This window comes from Ruditapes philippinarum, unplaced genomic scaffold (assembly GCF_026571515.1).
Source record: "Ruditapes philippinarum isolate M1 unplaced genomic scaffold, ASM2657151v2 ctg3297_1_1_1_1, whole genome shotgun sequence".
Taxonomy (NCBI): domain Eukaryota; kingdom Metazoa; phylum Mollusca; class Bivalvia; order Venerida; family Veneridae; genus Ruditapes; species Ruditapes philippinarum.
In genome coordinates this window covers 206,274-227,204 of record NW_026853561.1, presented here as the reverse complement: position 1 = coordinate 227,204, position 20,931 = coordinate 206,274, and the positions used below count along the sequence as shown (strand labels likewise).

The following is a 20,931-nucleotide window of genomic DNA, read 5'->3' as shown; positions in this document are numbered from 1 at the left end:
TACTGGCGGCTAAAGCACAAACACTTTCGGTTCATACACGATAAAAGGATAGGTTATCAGTAAACTGACGAGTCTGTCAAATCTCAATACTGTTTGTTGCCTAAATTTAGTGTTGATATTGATATCCGTCCAAATTTAACGCAATTTAAAATTGAAAATTTACAAAAAGAAAACAAATAATTAAAGTATCTTAAGATAAAAGTAGCATATTCTCAGACTAGTTCAAATGTTTTGCAGACATTTGTTAATTGAGCCATTGACTTTTGAAGATTATTATAATTTGTTTTTGAAGAATATATATAAAGAGTTCTTTTTTTTCACTTAATGAATCGTGTATCTATACATTATCTCATTGGGATAATCTGATGATTTTCAAGCAATGTGTTTGTTCTCTTATACGAATGATTGAAACTTATTAAATATTTAGCTCCAAACTAACTCCTATATTATAATCATACAAAGATTAATCAACTCAATAATAATCATCACAAATTTTGTTTCAGAATTCGCTGCATTACAAACTGCCGTCTCTGATTTAACAAGCGATTTGAGAGGAGGGAAAAACGCCTTGTTTCGAGAATATGATGTGTATGCGAGTAAAACACTTTTTTCATCACAAAAGTCAGACATGTTGATGAACCAAACAATCAAAGCCTGTAAATTTTCAAATATTGCATGAAATAATATCATTTTCTTCTCTCTTTTGGAGACAAGATCGTGTTTTATACAATACATTTTCTGTTAATGCTTTCGTTTACAGGTTCACTGGTGAGTTATAGTTGATATATTCTCCATCGTCCATCTGTATGTGATTAAGGCAAGAGCGGCATATTGACATTATTATATTTTTCACAAGTATGCTTCGTCAAAACAAAATTTACCAACATTCCTCCAAAGATTTGGAACAACACTGGCTTATAGACTGTACCAAAACCTTATGACAACAGAGCACATCGGCACTATCTTAGTTCATTTTCATAGATTTAGATTAGAACTGGGTGAATCTGATAGCTGACGCGAAGGAACGGATTTGTAATTGAAGACCATAATAGATCTAAATGCTTGAGCCAAAATACTAAATAGTGCAGTAGTCAAGTTAACAACAGTTCAAAGATGGAATACCACCATTCTTATCTGCATCATTATCCTTTTTTTTATTTCAAAGTTTTCCGTTGGCTTTTTGGACGCTCATATTTAGAAAAAATGACATACATGTATATTAAGAACGTGATAACCGACTGTCTAAAAGTGTGCTGTAGTCATGTGCGTTAAAAAGTATATTGCTACTTTTTATTTCAGACTGAACAGGTTCAACAAGCTTTGGATTCGTTTAAAGGTTTATTACGTAATAGACAGTTTCTTCTCATGTTGATTAAAACACTGGAGAAAGAGCAATCTTTTACAATAAATGACAAGTAAGATATGATTATCATAATTATCACAAAGAGTAATTTAGAATGTTTAAGTAGCCTATTTAACTATGGTTGTATATCATTAAATTATAGACTGCTTATTCGACCCATTACCTGCCTGCTGAACCTGTGTGTGGATTTGCCCTGCTTTGATTTGTTTGGAACGATCAATTCAGTTAAAGAGATTTCATTATCTTAATATAATAAATGAGCTACCAACAGTATAGAGGCTGATCAGACTGCATGGGTGTATATGGGTGTATATGCTTTCCTGACTCAATATTAATTGGTAGCAAAGAGTAATTACTTTCAGTTCCTTGTGGCATAATGGTTAATCTTGTAACGGTCATGCTTCCTCGTATTGTATACAAACTGGGTAGTTCACGAAAGCGGTCTAGAATGATCAATAAATAAGTTAAATAATGTTGTTTCCATGAAAATATGGTTCATATGATCCATTATATAGAATTGAGAAAACATAAATTATAGCTTTATCACGTTTATACATTATAAATAGCATCTAGCAATTCCGTTTTGTACATTTTATGGTTCTGTTTATCAAAGAATATGTTATGGCCAGAATCGAAGCTGCAGACAGAGAAAAAGAAAAAGAAATGGGAAAACAATATGACTATATTTCATAAATATAATTATGAATTAACAAATTGTTTAATTACAATATAATAAATAACTGATATTATTAACGTGTCTATATGGCAAACATCAAAATGTTGAAAGGAAAAATGTTTTTCTTTGCTCTTCTTTTCTTTTTTACAGCAAAAATAATTAGATATGTTGTTTTCGTATAACAGGGCAAATGGTAACACTAGATTTTTTCTTTTCTTTGTTTAATGAAAAAATTATACATTTTATTGATGTATAAAACCAATTATATACTTCGAATATTACAGGTCAAATGTTGCCACAATACTGATGATTCTTAATCACGACAACATGGAATATGTGACTGGGTAAGTCACGTCAATCTTTTCTGTATCAAAATGATTATATACTTATATTTACTAAAACATGCGCTACAAACCTACAAACATTACATTGACCTGCTATAGTTTAAGGCAGCGTATTAATGAATTGTTAAATAGATTTCAGACGCAATGACTGGCTGTTCAAAGATAGAAATGTAGTATTCTAAATAATGTTAAGTAACAAATGTAGTTCTCCTTTTCTTTTTTAAGCCTATTTTAACTTGCTTGGGTATCGTTCAATTATCACGTATCAAGTCGTTTGTAAATCTATATAGATAGTATGAAACGTCTTATCTTAGCAGTTGCTTTATATCGCTTATAAATTCAACAAATGGAAACAAAACTACATTTTATTTAAATTCCTCAGAATACTAACAACACTGCTAGATGACCTGATTGACAAGAACATTGCATCAGGTACACCGAAACTTCTCCTCAGAAGGTAAATAAATATATGTATTCATCATTCTTACCTGTAGATACATGTATTCATTTTCATGGCAATCAGATTATTATATTATGCAAAATAATACAAATGAATTTATCAAAAACGTATGAAACCAACCTTGACTAAGTTTTAAACAAAGACAATGTTGGAGGCTTAAAGACGATTTTAGTCATTCATTAGTTAATCTTATTATTGCTTTTCAATGTCATAAAGTCAGATGTTATCAATGAGCAAAGATTAGAAAAACAAGGATAAAGTATGGTAACAAGCTAAATTTCTAAAATATATCCTAAAATTATGCGTAGCTACAATAGCCACCACCCAGATAAATTGTAGTTATAAAAATGAATAATTTGTATAAGTTGGTAATTGGACTTTCAAGAATGCAAAATTCCCCTTGATAAGGAAACAAAACATCAGCTATAAATGACAAGTAAGCAAATACAAATAGAAATTCTTCAGTGAATTTAATTGTTGTCCTTTTATAGTGATGCATAAAATGTACACGCGTTGTATTTTTTTCATATGCATGAAAAGTTATAAGTATGTTCTATTTATAGATCAGAATGTGTGGCCGAGAAACTCCTCACCCATTGGTTGTCAATCTGTTTGTACCATTACCTTAAAGAGTGTTCTGGATCAGCCTTGTATATACTTTACAAAGCAATTAAAATTCAGACCGAGAAAGGACCGATGGACTACATTACAAACTGTGGGAAATATACGCTTTCGGAGGATAAACTGATCACATCGGCCGATACCGAGATCAATCCAGTCACTCTGGTAACGTTTTAAAACTTTAATCGGTGGTCACTTTATTTTACTTTTACATTTTAGTTAATCATATTCCTACATTAACCTTAACATGTTGTAACCCAACAATGTTTGCCACCAGTACAGAACCAAACTACTGGATACTTTTTTTTATTTTAAAATTCATTCCATTTTGAAAACTGACCAAAACGCCAGGCTTGGCAAATCTATTACATACATTCAGTTGCTCAAGGTTAAGTATATAATGCTTAAGCCTGCATTGTGGTAAGGAAGTATTTTGTTTTAATTCGATGCGATGTGTTTGGAACATTTATAACTTTATACATGGATGGTGTAAAATGGAGGAGCTCGATGCTTATGTTTACAGCTCTATTATTTTGTTGATTCAAGACTTTAAATGCATAATAATGCATTGTACTACTCAAAAAATGATATGGGCCAACTGGTTGTATGATTAAGTTCTTTTTGTATTGTTTACTTGATAACTGAATTATTCAACTGAAACATGAGTGTAAAATTATCTAAGCGAATCGTAACTTGCCGAACATTGTAAAAGTGGGTTAAGGCCCGGGGATCCGGCAGGCCAAATTTCATCACGTTCAATGTATTCCGTAGTGTGGGCGAGAATTGACCTGCATTAGAATATAATCTGGACACATTGCACCTGCATATGTGTCGGTCTTGTTTGAAGACGCAAGCTAGTGCAAAATGTTCATTTGGTCTTCTTTACATTCAAACACGTCTATGAAGTGTAGGCATTACACACGTACAGTCGCATGGCGTTCTCTGGCTTTGTAATTCGTCAAAGGAACACAAATGGCAAGACGTTTAAATACCCGAACATTTGTTCCATCCTACAAACTGTACACCAAGAACGACCACCACCATTTAAATATGCTACATTTTCTTCAATTCGGAAAGATTCAACATTCGTTGAACAACAATGTCGGAAACATTACAGGTGCGGGCAACACACCCTATTCATCTTGTCAGGACTTTTGCCACTCCTTCCTTGAATTTTGATAATTCTATCGAATGCATCACAAAAGCTAATTGCAAATTTATAAGAAAGGAAAATCCAGACATGTAGTATTCGTATTAATGTCAAAATCTTGATTTTGTGCTTCAAGAATTCCTTTACATGCTTCATCTGTCGTCATACGTATACAAATCTATCATTTCCTTGCATGGCTATATCACAAACGCCATAAATTTAATTTGGGTTCTAATAAATATCTCTGCTCATCTTATTGGAGAAGCTGCCATCGGAGAAAACAGTGACCCATATCACATTTTGAGTAGTATATTTTGAATAAGGCAACCAACGTGAAAGCTTGCTATGAAATACTTGAAATTATATATACAGAATTGATAACGATTTCAGCTGAAGAATTAACAGTTGTTTTTATTTATCACTCTCAGGAACCTTGACGTTACTCCAAGCGTCTCGCTGTCGCCGTAGGCGACGTTAATAGCTTTTGAGTGCATCGTCATTTTGAGTTTATATTGAAAACACGAAAAACAGATTTTCTGTTCAAGTTCTTGACTGTGACACTGTCACTCAAGCAAAGGCTAAAATGTCATGGAGAATTTTATAAGAATGTGCCATACTAGCGCAGAGACTTCAGTACAGTAGCACAGAACAGGTAATATTGTTTGATACTTTTGAAATGTGTAATAGAAATCTTGTGTAACAAATGTTTTTCTAGTTGGTATCTACTCGTCATATAAAGATATGCAAGCGCGATCTTAGACGAAAAGCAACATTTTATGATATATATTATTACTGTAAGACAAAAAAAAATTATATCAATGTAAAGGCCATATCCTAGGATTTCAAACTCTGTACACGCTATAGTGAAGCAGCATAAACCATCTATACGCCGCTGCGTAAAAAGTAAGGAAGAGAGTATGTCATATTAGGGGCGTGCGGACGAAGTCATCTGAGTATGATGGATGAGACTTTCCCTAAGGAATTAGAAATGAAGATATAAATTGGATGCTGGCAGTAAGCAATACAGAAGAAGTACGACAAACTTACAGCACGACTACATTCTTAGGAGTTCACAATAAGCGAGGCGCTGGAAAGCTACGTGAAGAAATATGACCGCTGTGTGCGTCCTGAACACAATGAGGACTATTCGATTAAAGAATCACATGTTGACAAAGCACCGCAGTTCTGCGAGTTAGTGAAGATAATAATTACATAGAGGATAACGGTCTCTAAATCGACACTCGACTAGCTTAGTGATGACAGTGAATCGAAGAGAGACCACTTTATATACCGGATATAGGTCATTATGGATGGCGACCACGATCTATATTGGCTGGACTTGGTAACAATATAATGAGGATAGGTAAAACAGCATAGGCAAGGTCTACAGTCTAACGAGCATTATTGCGTTTGTATAAAGACTAATGTGCCGAAATAAACACTCAGTAACTGTATGAAACACCCACTTAAATGTCGAAAGAGGAACCTAGTAAAATCCAAAATGTTCGTATCGAGTAACGACCGTCCTTTTTGTTCTGTCACCATCATAACGTGTTGTAGGTTTGTGTGGCATTTTTCTCTCCAAAAGCGAGCTGCAGAACCATTAAGACTTTCCAGTTCATAATCAAGAATGTAACCAAGCTTGTGACAAAACACATATGGTAATTGTGATTCCCCATGGTAAACAGAAAATATTATTTTCAGACACATGTGTGGCATGTAATCTCCAAAGACCGTGCTAGATAGCATGCAAACTTCTAACAATACTTTTCCATCATAAATGATGTGATAGGCACATTTATAATTGTAGAATTTAGCTCCAGTTTAATGGCCCAAGACTGAGAAAAAGTGCAACGCACTGGCTGTTAGTTAATATTCACATCGAAGTTTTTGGTCTAACATGTTGTGCAATACAGTAGAATGAGTAGGATAACGCGCCGTGTCCCTCAATGTACGCACGTCTTTGTTTTAACAACCTAATCTGTTCTGGTTTTACAGATCAGCACCGAGATTTCATTCATTTGTCAGTTAATTTCTAGATATGTTCGAAAACCAATGTATGGTCCGGTCAGTGGGTCAAAACTTTGGTCACCTGGTATCCGGTAATGGAGAATATGGATGATTGCACTGCACAGTATATTTAATTAGTGTTACATATGTTTATGATGCTTACTAGTGTCAATTGACCATTCGAACGTGGTTCGAGGAACTGTAAGCGATGCTCATTTATACATACTGCAGAACAACAGCTTGTGTAAATGTTCGTGGGCCCTCTGTATCCCGGGAGTCGTGAGGCGTTTCTCAGTCGGTCGTCTGGATCCGGCGACTAGCTTGGATCAAGCGGGGCATCGGTAGTGGAGTCTGCGCTCTTCCACGTGTCGATATAGATTCGTTACTTATTCTATGAAAATGGGGGTTTTAAAAAAAAAAAAAACTTTTTTAAATAAAACATCTTCAAAAACCTGATATCTGACAGCGGTTTGCTTTTTTACCTTGCATGTCTTAATTATGCTTCACAAATTTTACTTCATCTCAATAAGCAAGACATAAAGTTTGCAAACTTTATTGTTAATTCGTCTTACTGGAAAAAATATGAAAGAACGTAATTTTTAAGGTATTACCATCCTAATGCATTACCTCCGCTTTGTAGAGTATTCAAATAGGCTAAACTACTGTTAACTACATTGAAAATGAGGGCCGTGGGTTCAATCCCCAGAAGGGTTTTCTTTTTTTTTTCCTTTAACATTATTTATGTATCTCTCATGTCCCATTTGGAAAGAAAAAAAGTGATTTTTTTTAATTTATATAGGTAATGTATTTGGTTAAATTATGCTAAATCTAGTAATAAATATGGTACCTGATATTTTCAAAGTGTAATAAAATCAAACTAGGCGGTAAAAGTATTTCATATTTTACAAGATCAACCAATATACTTCTTTAAAAATTTAGGGAAACTTGAAAACAGGCACTCATTTGGGTAAATTTAAAGGACTTTTTAAATTAGGCTCCCTAAGTTAGGAATATGGTCAGACACGTGGTAAAAATGGGTGGGGTAGGGTAACATTTTTATACAGATTTCATAAATTTTAAGTAGAAAACCATAATTTTGCTTATATGGATTGTTAACTGAATGTAACTATTTGTTTCTTACCAAAAATAAATGGGAAAACATTTTTCATTTGAATGTTATTGCAGATTATTTAAAGGTTCCTCATTTTCTAAAAAAAACGCTTCTGCATTAAAAAGGGCCCTCATAACATCCTAGCTTGAGTTCAAAAAAGTGGCCATAACTTGATTTCCCTACGGTAAACTTTGTTTAAATTTTGCATACAATTGTACTTTAAGGTATATATCTGACCTATGATGTCAATTTTTAGTTCCTTATAGTGCCCATTAGTGTGGTAATACCTTAAGTAGTCAGTTTTAAGCTAACATTGAATATTTGTGCATTGACATTATTCTTTTCTTAAAATTGCTATGGTATATATTTAGTAAATAGCCACGCCAGCGTGGCTTACGTGAATTTGTAAAAAAGCATCTTTTGAGTGTACACAGAGAAGATAATATTATTATGTTTTAGTTGAAAATTGCATTTGACTGATAGTTGCTTTATTGAGACATGTTTCCATGCAGTTCTTAATGATATTTAATCCTTAATGAATATGCATGTGATACTATTCTTACCTTGTTTGTCATTTTGGAGGAGTACAAATACCAGTATGTAATACTCTTTAATAAAATAAAAGAATCTTTGTTTGAATGTGACACGTATTACATAAGCATGAAGAGGAAAATGACATTGTACAAAATAAAAAGCTATATAAATGTTACCTGATAGCCTACTTATGGGAGACACTATAAATCGTTCACATTTTTAACTTTGGCATAAACAGCAGCCACCTATGCAAGTCAATTTGGATCGGTTGCCCTGGAGGTAATGTTTAGATGTTTGAATATTCAACTTAATTTTTCACCTGTTGGAACCAATAGTGGGCCATCTTGCACTTTCGTGAAGTATGACAGGCTCTGTACTCTACACAGCTGCATTTTCTTATTTTGTTATTAAAATCCCTTGAAGATATTCTAAGAAAATATTGATTATTGCTATACAGTCTCTTTATAAATATAAAATAAACATGTTTAGACGTCATACAGTGTAGATATGTTATGTTTTAAACTCAACACACAATAGGTGGTCACAATATGATAATATAGTGTCAGTATAAGAAAATACTAATTTTACTTGACCTGTAATAGGGAACGTAGCTTCCAATACATAGTTTATTCGTTCTTTTATTCAAATTAGACATATTCAGTAAGAATTTCCTAGATTTCAAAATATTTAGAACTGTGAATAAAATATTTTACTAAGGATGAGCATAGTATATCTTTGAAAATCGAAATAGAATAGTTAAGAGATAACTTTCTTAGTAATTGTCGATGTTAATATTTTTAAATATATACTTTATCATACTTATGCCATTTTAGCATTATGCATATGTTAAACCTTCCAGAACAAAACAAAAGGAATAAGGTTTTTCTGGATATTTATTTCAGACAAAGAAGCATCAGACAAATGACGAAGTGCAGTTATCCAGTGATCTATTTCTCCCGAGACTGCTTAAACAAGCGTAAGGGAGTTGGAGAGCTTAAGAGAGAATCGACGGAAATGACCCGCTTTCAATACCTCTGCTGGAATACCTAGTTGTCGTTTTCCGTGTAGAGAGTCTGCGTAATTGCTAACCTCGTCGTCGGTGTTAGCGCCTCGGTGTAACGCGCGTGTGCTGGAGCTACGTCATGTCGGATCGTACCTGCGCAAGGTGTATACGGCTAGACATGGCCGCTAGGACAGAATGCGGATGTCATATTTATCCATTGTATCTTTAAAACCGAGTTTACAGTTTAATTTCGACTTATCATTTTGTGCGTTCATTACTGTACACAAAGACATGTATTCCCAATGACTAAAAGACGCTCTTACCTTATACAGTTATTTGTTTACCTACATATAGTTTGAGTGTATTTCTTATGTTTCTATCAAGTTCAGATTCATAATAAGGATAATGTAAATATACACACTAAATGATTGATTTCTGTCGAACTCCTGCTTGGTATATGAAAATTTACTCCCATTACGCATCAATCGTGTTGCTAACCATTTATATTTTGTATTGAATGTAGATTGAAGTTGTTGGTATCATTGTGGTCCTTCTATTTGATTGCATTTAGCGAATTAGTCTTAAATAAATGATGTTTTGAAAGCATGGCGCAGTATGTTAGCGGGGCGTTGTCTTTTAAGAAGTGATAATTTACCTAGCATACAACAGAACAATTTACAGCAGAAATGGTATATAAACCGTTCATTGATCAAACTTACTTACCAGCACGCCGCACCTGATGCGGTTTATTTAAAATAGTCAAATAGAAAGGCTCGCCACTAATGGTACGAGACTTGGAGCCAACATGCACAAAAGTGCAAGTTTCAAATTTGAAAAGGTGGAATTACATTTAAATATGCAGCAGGACAATGATAAAGTAGCACAACACATACAATTTATAACAACCTCAAATGTTTCAAACAAACTTAACCAAAAGATATATATTAGAATATTAAATGCTTATAGAATAAAACTACAGAGATCCTATAATATTCCTATCATATTCAATCGAAACATGTTCAAATACCAATTTGGTTGAAATCAGACCCTAAACACCGCCGCGTTCCATGTATTTCAGGGCACGTTGCAGACGTACATTGACGACCTATTTCAGGCCGTCCTGAGTGTCGGAGAGGAGCCGCCAATTATTATTAAGTTTCTGTTTGACTACCTAGATAGTGCGGCTTCAAGGTGCGGTCTTGAAGATCCGGATGTTCTACATACCTGGAAGTGCAATAGGTATATAAGTGAAATTCTATTCGGTTATATTGATTGATTCAAAAATAAAAATTATGAACATGTACCTGATACTTGTAGGAATTTTCCGTTGTATCTTTGATTTTGATAAAATCGATGATTCTAATATCAAATACATTTAAACTTTAACCACTAAAAGTATTTGTTCTTCGATTTTAACAAAAAGAAACGTTAAAATAGCATAATGGCAAGAATGCAATCTGACTAAAGTTCAAGTGTTTCGCCTTCTTCGACTATTTTTAGCCATGCAATCAACCTGTTTGAATTCCGAGGGATCAACTTTGTTTCCATATTAATTTTTAACGAAAAAGCTTGAAAACATAGGGAGGATCCTTTTTTCAATGCGGTAAGAATTGCTTAACCCAGTTTACGAACTGTCGGCCTATAGTGGATACAAATCAGCCAGTTTGTTACTCAAAAACCGAGGTGAAAAATTACCACTAAGAATTCGGTTTTCTCTCCCCGAGGGGAAAAAAATAAGAAATAAAATATCGCTTTCAAAATATATGAAAAGCTCGCACTGATAATGTCTGGTGAAAGGTGCACCAGAAAATCGATTCTGATATTATGGTAGCCACGGTACTAGAGCTCGCAAAAAGCGGAGCGTTTTGTAGAGCTGATTTTAATCCAGATGAGTATGGTAGGAGACAATATAATCACGCTACGTCGAGAACAAAGTGTCAACAAGCGTGAAATTGGTTTTTCCAGAATTTGAGATTCTGGATTATTTTGTTCGTATGTATTAACTTAACACCTGCTGTAATTTGTTATTTTCACTAGACTAAAGCTTGGATTACTCCTGTAAATGATTATATGTTTTGTTGCTACGAAATTTTGGGATGACACTTATCAAGAAGCCCGAGTTTGTGTTGAGGTTCAGCAAAACCAGATTATATATGTCGATCTGCTGTCTGTCTGTGTTCGGTTGCTGCCAACTCCTATATGGACAGTTGCTCTAAAGGCAAGCTAAGACCTTGATTCTATTGGTCCGAAGTAGGGAAAGTAATATTATAACATTTAATGAAAAGGTTGATAATGCATCAACATTTATGCTAATTGTATTTTGCATACAAATATTTTTGAAGTAGTTTTTCTCTTTAGTGTTGGTTGCTGAACTATTTCTTTTTTTAGTAAATTAATTTGGACCCGTTTTGTCATACGAGTTTAATTTTAATAGTTTTCGATTTGGACTCTTAATAAAATATGTAGCTAATGGAAGTAAATAATGAGGCACTTTTTTAAATTTAAACTCTATGTCGTTGTTTAGAGTTCACCCCATCAAATTAAACTCCTGTTTGCCAGAACACATTCCCATAATACAGAATACAATCTTGGTACGATTCCAGTACTTTAAGGTACACTGAAATGTCGCCAGCAATCAGTGAGCCCAATGAACTTAATTCGTACCTTAGATCAAAAGTATCACAGGTAAGAAACAGTCGTACATTGTGTTGTATCTGTTTTGTTCGGAAAATTGCATACTCGTTTCTATTTTATCTTAAGATTATATTATAACAGTGTGCACCATCGCCTGTCTATAATATGTATCTGAGTGTATATGACTAATCATATGATCATTTTTGCGACGGACGCGCCCTCAGGCGCGTTCAGAGATAAGAGTCATCTACACATGGGATTTTTCGTTGGCTACAATCGCGCAATGTGTCCTAAACCAATTAACAGCCCAAGAAATAGTACATGAATTTGATCCTTCAAAACTCCCATACTTTGTCTGGATATCTTAATGTCTTCAGTGCCATATTTAGCCTTTTCAATTTCAAATTAAGTTATCCAAGTTAAAATATGAACGTATATTATTGATAAAAACGTTGTAGTCCCGTAGTATTATTGCGCAATATGCAAATTACTGCTGAAACGATTTACCGCTGTCGAAAAAAGTAGGACAGCAAATTATACTACAATAAAGGTGTAACCTCTGAGTTCCAAGACATTTTTAATAGGAAATAAATATTTCTACATTATACAAAACATTATTATTAACAAATCAAAAGTTTTTTCGTGACTCTAGGATAACTTGCGCATTAATAAAAGAAGAACTATTTTCGTGGACTCATACCGCGGGTTTAGCTGAATATTCAGCCAGTTATTAATATATTAAGATACAGTACAATGGTTAGTATAAATATCTATTTTTGAAAATGCATGTAAGGCACTTTACCGCCATGTAGTCTTACATGGTAAGGAAAGTATATAATATCAGTTCTACTTCCGATTCTTGTGGTTTGTTTACATATTTTACTAGGTCATGATATGAGTTAACCTTCGCTATTCTAAAAATAGATTCTGCTTCACCTGTTTCTGATTTTGGACAGGCGATTAGGAAGTACACATTAAACATGTAATTAATAAACCAGCGGATTGTGTACATGCAATACTTTTAGAAATGCTATACAATTGTAAGAAGCAAACAAGTTGAAAATGGAATTTAGTGTGAAGTTGAAAAGGACAACTAAACACTGTAGTGCTTAAGTGACATTTAAATTAAAATAAAAACGATGTGCTCTGGCCTCTACATCTTTACCTTGTAAATAAAAAAAATCTAAGAAATACACTATTAATTGCTGATGATTTTAACAATTTTTTTTTTAAATGAGACATATCCAAGAGAAATAAAAATACAAATGACTTATATTTTATTGTCTGTATGCCCACTATGATATAACACGAAGCAATTCTAAATAGCATTCTCAAATGTATAATGTATTATGTTTGACGTTTATTTGCCTGGATTTATTCTAGAAATATTTCGTTGATAGTTTTTTTTCTATTTACATATCATTTCTTAGAATAAATCGATAAGGACACTTGATTTACAAGTTTGACCAGAGTTTTTAGGCATAAATTTCATTCTGTATTTAAGTGCTTGAAAGTAGAAAATCTGAATTATATCAATTTGGGACACAAAATATATTGCTCTACAAATCTCGAACTTGTATGGAACAAATTTTCTCTGTTATATATTTTGTGTGTTTTTTTTTTGTTTTTTTTTTTTCTAAAAGAAGCCTTAATGTCTCTCCGGTTGCATGTCCGTCGCATTCAGTGCTGCAGCACTTTGATTGTATATTGTTATTAATGTATGTAACGTAACATAAGTCTAAGCTTAATGAGGGTCCGTTCGACCGTTAAGGCACAAAATGCACCTTTTGCTATCACGTACGTACGGACCCTTACATATCACAATGACCTTAAAGGCTTTATTAGAAAATAATTAAATCACAATGAATGTATTTACATATTTTCTTTTTGTTCTTACGTAGCCTGATTCTTTTTCAGAAATTTTATGGCAGGTTCAACCAATCGAGTGCTTTAATGCAAATGTATGAATATGCAGCCAAATACAGGAATGAGGTACACCATCAACATTTAATATTGTTTTTATATTAGACCTATTACCGGCTGAAACAAAAAATGATGAAACGTTTCAACAAATACACAGCACTTCAATGCACAGACACTTGGTGTGGAGCTCCAAACGCCTAAACGTATATATTTGTCAATCCCAGCATATATACTTATCAATATATATAAATATATATATATAACTTAATATAAGCTGTATTGAAAATATTTTCATATTTCAACGTCTATAATAATACACTTATATGTTGAGATATGAACTTTTTTCATAACAGTATAAGTAAATGTGCTGGGATCGACAAATATACACTTTAAGGCTCAACACCCAAAGTGTCTTATTATCAATGCAGTCGGTATGTAGTCTGACCAGGCTTTATATGCTATTGACTGAATAGCATTAATTTTCATCCTGATATCTCCAAAATTTATATAGGATACTTCCTGTAAAAGAAGTTTTTGATATATTCTATTAAACGTGTTCAATTATTTAAACAAAACTATATCAATTAAAAATCTGGAGACGTAACAAGTTGTTTCGGTTCAATAGAAATCGCCATTCAAGAGTATGAATTAATGTCATTAAAGTTTATTTTATAGAAAGTCAATAGGACAATAATCTTTCTGAATACAAGCAATAATCTCACTAAAGTATAAAAAATGAATTGAAATTAGAATCAATCCAAATACAGACAATTGCATATTTAAGTTTGTTAAAAAGAAGGGTTTTAATGTCATATGAAATCCTGAGGTTAATAAGTTAATCTAGCACTGAACAAAAGACATTTATTTCCTTTGTTGCTGTCAATTTCAGATCTACAAAGCGATGAACAATACAGAAACACCTACGACCGCAAGTTTTTCGTCTCTCTCGTCAAAACTGGAATCTGTTTTTAAAGCTATAGACAGCTAAATAGAACGAAAAATGTGTAAATACATTTGTATATATTAAAAGCTTTAAGAGATGAACAGCAGTTTCTCATCAAGTTATACATAGGTTTTGACTAAGTATAATCAAGGAAATACATGGAATGAAATCGGACACGTGACAAACTAGTAGGATGTCAAAAAATCCATAAGCCATATTGTTATAAACTTTATATTAATATTCATTTTCATATTTTTTCTTCTAATATTTTTGCCATCTAAATCAAATTTTGACGATGTAATGTCTTTGTCGTATTTTTATTTTTATGGTTGGCGCTTTTGTATTGAATTGGCGCTTTTGTATTAAATATCTTCTGATTTATACCTCTCAACTCATTAAAGCAGCACGCCTCAAGATTCATCCTAATTTTTATGAAAATTTTGAAAATGTATTTAAAAGTAAAATATTGTGAAATGAACAAAGAATGTAATTGACACATTGCAATCGGCACTTATAATCAACGTAAATTACCAAATAGAGGTCAAAATATGCATAAATAACCCCTACTGCGTTAGTAACGCAGTAGAAATATGGTGATAAATACTGCCAAAAGTCATTAATTGCACATAAGAAAAAATTATCACCAGGATCTTTAATCTGTTTACTTTTCTTTAAATTTTAGTACAGTTTTTCCAAGTTTTATTTTCTTGAAAAGTTTTGGCTCACCTGGAGGCATGCAGCTTTAAGCAAATATAAAACGCAAGAGGCGGTTTAGAATTGTAAGGAAACAACAGCATAACATCAAGTATGAACGAAATTTTTGTAAAGAAGTGAATGACAAAAAAACTAAGTGTGCCGATATTCCATGTATATGGATGTGTCAGGTTTAACTGTAATTTCTGTTATACAATATATTTAAAGCATGCTTTTTTATATTTTCATTATTATTTTTCACATTATTTTTCACATATTTTTCACATATTTAGAGATGAGTTGGAGATTGAGAAGAAAAAAAACAATAGTAATTACAATACCAAGAGCTTAGATATTTGGCATGTACATGTAGTATCACCTTAAAGCTACATTAAATAAATTTCATAAAAACAGAAATAGCGACATTTCATTAATAAATTGGGTTTCATATCGACTCCAGATCTTATTTAAGTATCAAGACAACCAAAAAAAGTTTTATAATCTTAAATATCTGCGACCTCATTGTTACAATTTCTGTTTGCATATGAAACTCCGCCTTCGGATCATCCGTACATCAATATTAAATCAACAAACATGGCTATAAGTAGCAGACCTAATATAACGGTATATATCCGCATTGTAACGTATGTTTGCATACAAATTTAATATCATTATGAGATGATTACTATTTCCTGAAAGCCATGCCAAGTGCACCGTGAAGCTAAAACGGTTAAAGTGTGTTTGCACATGAAAATCTCATATTTGCTGTGTTCTGTATAGCAACTATAACACTTTGACGTAGCTGATTATAGTCTTCATTTGCATGTTAAAATTCGTATACGAACTTTAGTGTTACCATGGGGTTTTCCGTTTAAAATCGTAATTTATGAATAATATTTAATGAGATTTACAACAATACTGTTAAAAAGATTAATGAAACTGTATAATGCTTGGTTTTTAGGCTGACAGTAAATTATTTTTCCATTTTTATTTAACGTAGCTTTAAGGTATTAGATGTATAAATGACACTTTTTCAAAAGGCGTTAATTACTTTATATTATTACAGTTTACACTTTACTATATTCTAGACATAAATACAAAAAATTACAAAAGTTTACCATCTTGTTGGAAAAAATATAGACAATTAAAGTTCAACAACAACAATTATATTTTCATTATCTGTAGAAAAGTTTCAACTTATTTAATATTTTTCTTACTTGAAAAGTGATGATCATGAACTATACTTTTTAACTTCAAATAAATCATGTAAAATGTATATGAAAAGATTTTTTGTTTGTTTATATATATATATATCAAGACCTCTTAAGGCAACTTGGAAACATTACCTCCAATACTTATTTGCAATTTGCGTTGTAAGCCTTAAATCTCACTTCCCACTAAAATCTTGGACTTTACAGTCACAAGATTATCTTTGGTAAAACTGACAAGCACTAAGAAAAATGTGTTAATGAAATAACCATTTCTTTATTTTAAAAAACCCAATTTGTAGCAGTTTTACAGCTTTGTGGGAATTAAAGATTTTACTATATACATACCAGGAAAACCCATAACCCCCATTGGTTTCAGAAGAGATATTGTTCACGATGAATAACAATAACATTTTGTGCTGCAGTGAGCCAAAAACAATAAACAATATACATGTAATTGACAGGTTCGGATTAAATGTAATATGGTGACTTTCAAGTAAACCTAGTGGAGGAAAAATTCATCAGACTGGAGCACCAATGTAGAAACACTGATGTAAGTAAGCTCCCTTACATGTCCTACTTATATGAAGTCAACAATGTGGATTTTTTTCTGTGAAAATTACCTACCCAAAATATTTTTTACATGTTTCCCCTAAATGGAGTCATGTTTTCCTCTTGAACACGATATATTCATAAGGGTGACATTGTCACAAAATATGCCCGTCACGGAGATGTGGTCAATAAGAAGTGTGGCAAGCAAGTTGGTTCCATTCTTTTATCTAAAATTTTACCTCTAATTGTGTGGTGACCTTGGTTGCAGGGGTCTGAATTTTACGAATCACAAGCATTTGTCTCAATTTTTCGATTGCAAAACCGACCGACTTTATCATCTGATATTTCATAGATGTCTGTCGGCGACCATCGTCTATATAATAAAAAGTCCTAAAGCGCACAATTTGTTGGGCTACACACGCATTATTCAGAGAGATATGTGAACCATTTTATTAAGTAACATGAAAATTCTTCCATCCATGTCGATATGCTGTGGCCAATTTTATGGATATTTAATCATCTCTGTTGACATTGACCATGAAAATATAAATATTGTTCGGCATGGCCGAGTGGTTAACGCGTCGGACTAGTAATCTAAGGATCGCTATCGGCGTGGGTTTAAACCCCGTCGGGGGCAAGATGTTGTTACCTTGAGCAAGAAACTTTACACACATTGCTCAGTACTGTTTGGTTCAAGGAACAGATTTGAGTGTGTCTATAAGCTGATAGCTTTCTACACAATCGAACTAAAAAAGTCTGTATAAACCAAATATCAATCTAAATTACATGTGAACACCTGAATTTTGCCTGAGACACTTAGTCTCACGATGGTGAACATTTGTGCCAAATTATAGTAAAAACTTTACGAATGTAAGTTTTATTCCACACAAGTGTTTTTTTCTTTCAAAACGTTCTAAGTGTTACCTTGACCTTTGACATTATAAAAGACCTGAATTATGGGTGGAGCAATATGTCTTATGGTGGTGAACATTTCTATTTCTATAAAGTATTTCAACAATTCTTACATGCATGTAGGAGATATGCTCCAGACAAAACCTGGATATTTCTTATCTTCTGTGACCTTGACCTTGCATATATTGACCTTATTCCGTATGCCACACTTGTGGTCATGATAATGTCCGATGTGTTACAATCCCTCAATGAATGATGACTTAATGGTCCCTATACATATTTTCATCTGGACTTTGACCTCTATGTGTGACCTTGACCTTGGTTACAGGGCCTGAATTTTGCGCACAATACTCAAGCTCACAATGGTAAACATTTGTGCCATGTTAAATTACAATCCCCCTATTAAGTTTTGCTCCAGACTAGGGTTTTGAAATTAGCTCTAAGTGTGACCTTTACCTTTGACCGTGAGATTTTCATAATGGGTAGAGAAAATTCCAGGTTATACATTTCATGATAGTGAACATTTCTATAAAGTATTATGAAAATTCTTCCATGCATGTAGAGGATATGCTCAAGACAAAATCTAGACATTTCATCATTTTTAGTGACATTGACATTGCATATATTGACCTAAATTACATGTGTCACAGCCAGTCATGATAATGACATTTCATAACAATCCCTAAATGCACTAGGAGATATGATCAAGACAAAATTTGATGATGCCCTTCCGCCAGCCAGCAGAGTTCCCATAATATAAATGGTTTTCAGCTTTCTCCCCCTTTTTTGAATTTAATACTGCGCTGTATCCCCATTCAAAAAGACCCAGGTTATTTTGAAAATTCAAAAAAAAATCAGTTATTCAAGCATATAATTTAGAATGTTGCTTTTATAACAAGAGTGATCAGTGATCACATGTGTCGCCTGATGATTGTTAATTAAGCAGTTGCATTTGTAAAATTAGCATATATACTTGAGGTACGTATCAATCCTGTAACATTTTAATCATATTGCATTTATCTAGAAGTATAGAAAAAGTCTGGACATACTTTTAAAAATAAAATCATTAAAGGGTCATAACTCAAACAAACAAGAGCTGTCGGTAGGACAGCAACGCTCGACTAGTCTTAATGCTTGATAGTAAAAAAAGCCTTGATTAAAAGGTAAAATTTTCTCAGTTAAGAAAAAGGCAAAATTTTTCTTTAAATCCATATTACAGTTATAGGCATTGGAGAGAGTCCTATTATGCTCTCAAAGAAGAGTATAAAATTTCAACATATTTCAAAGCCTTATGTCAATGAACTTTGAAAATATTTGAGGCATTACAAAAACTTTAACGTAAATTCTAAGTAGATAAAGGGGCATAATTCTGTCAAAATGCTTGATAGAGTTACCTTCTCCTGTTTACAGGGTTGGGGTCATGATGGTCAACAAGTACATGCAAAGTTTCTAGGCCATATGTCAATGGACTTTGAAAATATTTGCGGTATTACAAAAACTTTAACGTAAATTCTAAGTAAAAAAGGGGCATAATTCTGTCAAAATGCTTGACAGAGTGACCTCCTCCTGTCTACAGGTTGGGATCATGATGGTGAACAAGTGTGCAAAGTTTCAAAGTCATATGTCAATGGACTTTGAAAATATTTGAGGTATTACAAAAACTTTAACGTTAATTCTAAGTCGAAAAAGGGGCATAATTCTGTCAAAATGCTTGATAGAGTTACTTCCTCCTGTTTACAGGTTGGGATCATCGTAGTGAACAAGTGTGCAAAGTTTCAAAGCCATATGTCAATGGACTTTGAAAATATTTGAGGTATTACAAAAACTTTAACGTAAATTCTAAGTCGAAAAAGGGGCCTAATTCTGTCAAAATGCTTGATAGAGTTACCTCCTTCTGTTTACAGGTTGGGATCATCGTGGTGAACAAGTGTGCAAAGTTTCAAAGCCATATGTCAATGGACTTTGAAAATATTTGAGGTATTACAAAAACTTTATCGTAAATTCTAAGTCAAAAAGGGGGCATAATTCTGTTAAAATGCTTGATAGAGTTACCTCCTCCTGTCTACAGGTTGGGGTCATGATGGTGAACAAGTGTACAAAGTTTCAAAGCCATATGTCAATGGACTTTGAAAATATTTGAGGTATTACAAAAACTATAACGTATATTCTAAGTCGAAAAAGGGGCATAATTCTGTCAAAATGCTTGATAGAGTTACCTTCTCCTGTTTACAGGTTGGTGTCATGATGGTCAACAAGTACATGCAAAGTTTTTAGGCCATATGTCAATGGACTTTGAAAATATTTGCAGTATTACAAAAACTTTACCGTTAATTCTAAGTCGAAAAAGGGGCATAATTCTGTCAAAATGCTTGATAGAGTTACCTCCTCCTGTTTACAGGTTGGGATCATCGTAGTGAACAAGTGTGCAAAGTTTCAAAGCCATATGTCAATGGACTTTGAAAATATTTGAGGTATTACAAAAACTTTAACATAAGTGGTTACGCCGACGCCGACACCGACGCTCGGGTGACTACAATAGCTCTACTTATTTTTATTGAATAGTCGAGCTAAAAACAATGAAATGGAACATTCTGACAATATACACAACTAGTATTAGAACTGATTCTAGTAGGTTGACTGAAATTGAACCAGAACTTTTTGAAGAGTAGTGTGGAAGGTTTGTGAAACATAAATGAGCCGCGTCACCACAAATCCAACATAGTGTGTTTGCGACCAGCATGGATCCAGACCAGCCTGCGCATCCGCGCAGTCTTATCAGGATCCATGCTGTTCA

General features: G+C 33.2%; 1 protein-coding gene and 1 long non-coding RNA gene across 2 annotated transcripts; both read left to right on the top strand.

Moving 5' to 3' along the window:
* The first annotated feature begins 646 nt into the window (after positions 1-646).
* On the top strand, positions 647-3,659 carry LOC132737212 (plexin-A1-like). Its single transcript, XM_060724471.1, has 5 exons — positions 647-656; positions 1,300-1,415; positions 2,324-2,383; positions 2,766-2,840; positions 3,407-3,659. The coding sequence occupies exons 2-5, from the start codon at positions 1,366-1,368 to the stop codon at positions 3,639-3,641; spliced, it is 420 nt and encodes a 139-aa protein (XP_060580454.1). The 5' UTR covers positions 647-656; positions 1,300-1,365; the 3' UTR covers positions 3,642-3,659.
* An 8,260-nt stretch (positions 3,660-11,919) lies between these two features.
* Positions 11,920-16,741, top strand: LOC132737222 (uncharacterized). The gene is made up of 3 exons (XR_009626700.1): positions 11,920-11,957; positions 13,824-13,898; positions 14,719-16,741. It is a non-coding gene; the product is annotated as an uncharacterized LOC132737222 (long non-coding RNA).
* Positions 16,742-20,931: the final 4,190 nt, after the last annotated feature.

What these genes read in the sequence shown, in the direction of transcription:
- LOC132737212 (XM_060724471.1), top strand. Translation starts at nt 1,366, where the DNA reads ATGTTGATTAAAACACTGGAGAAAGAGCAATCTTTTACAATAAATGAC. An exon ending in TCTTTTACAATAAATGACAA is followed by an intron (nt 1,416 to 2,323) that starts GTAAGATATGAT and finishes CGAATATTACAG; the next exon opens with GTCAAATGTTGCCACAATAC. An exon ending in CCGAAACTTCTCCTCAGAAG is followed by an intron (nt 2,841 to 3,406) that starts GTAAATAAATAT and finishes TTCTATTTATAG; the next exon opens with ATCAGAATGTGTGGCCGAGA.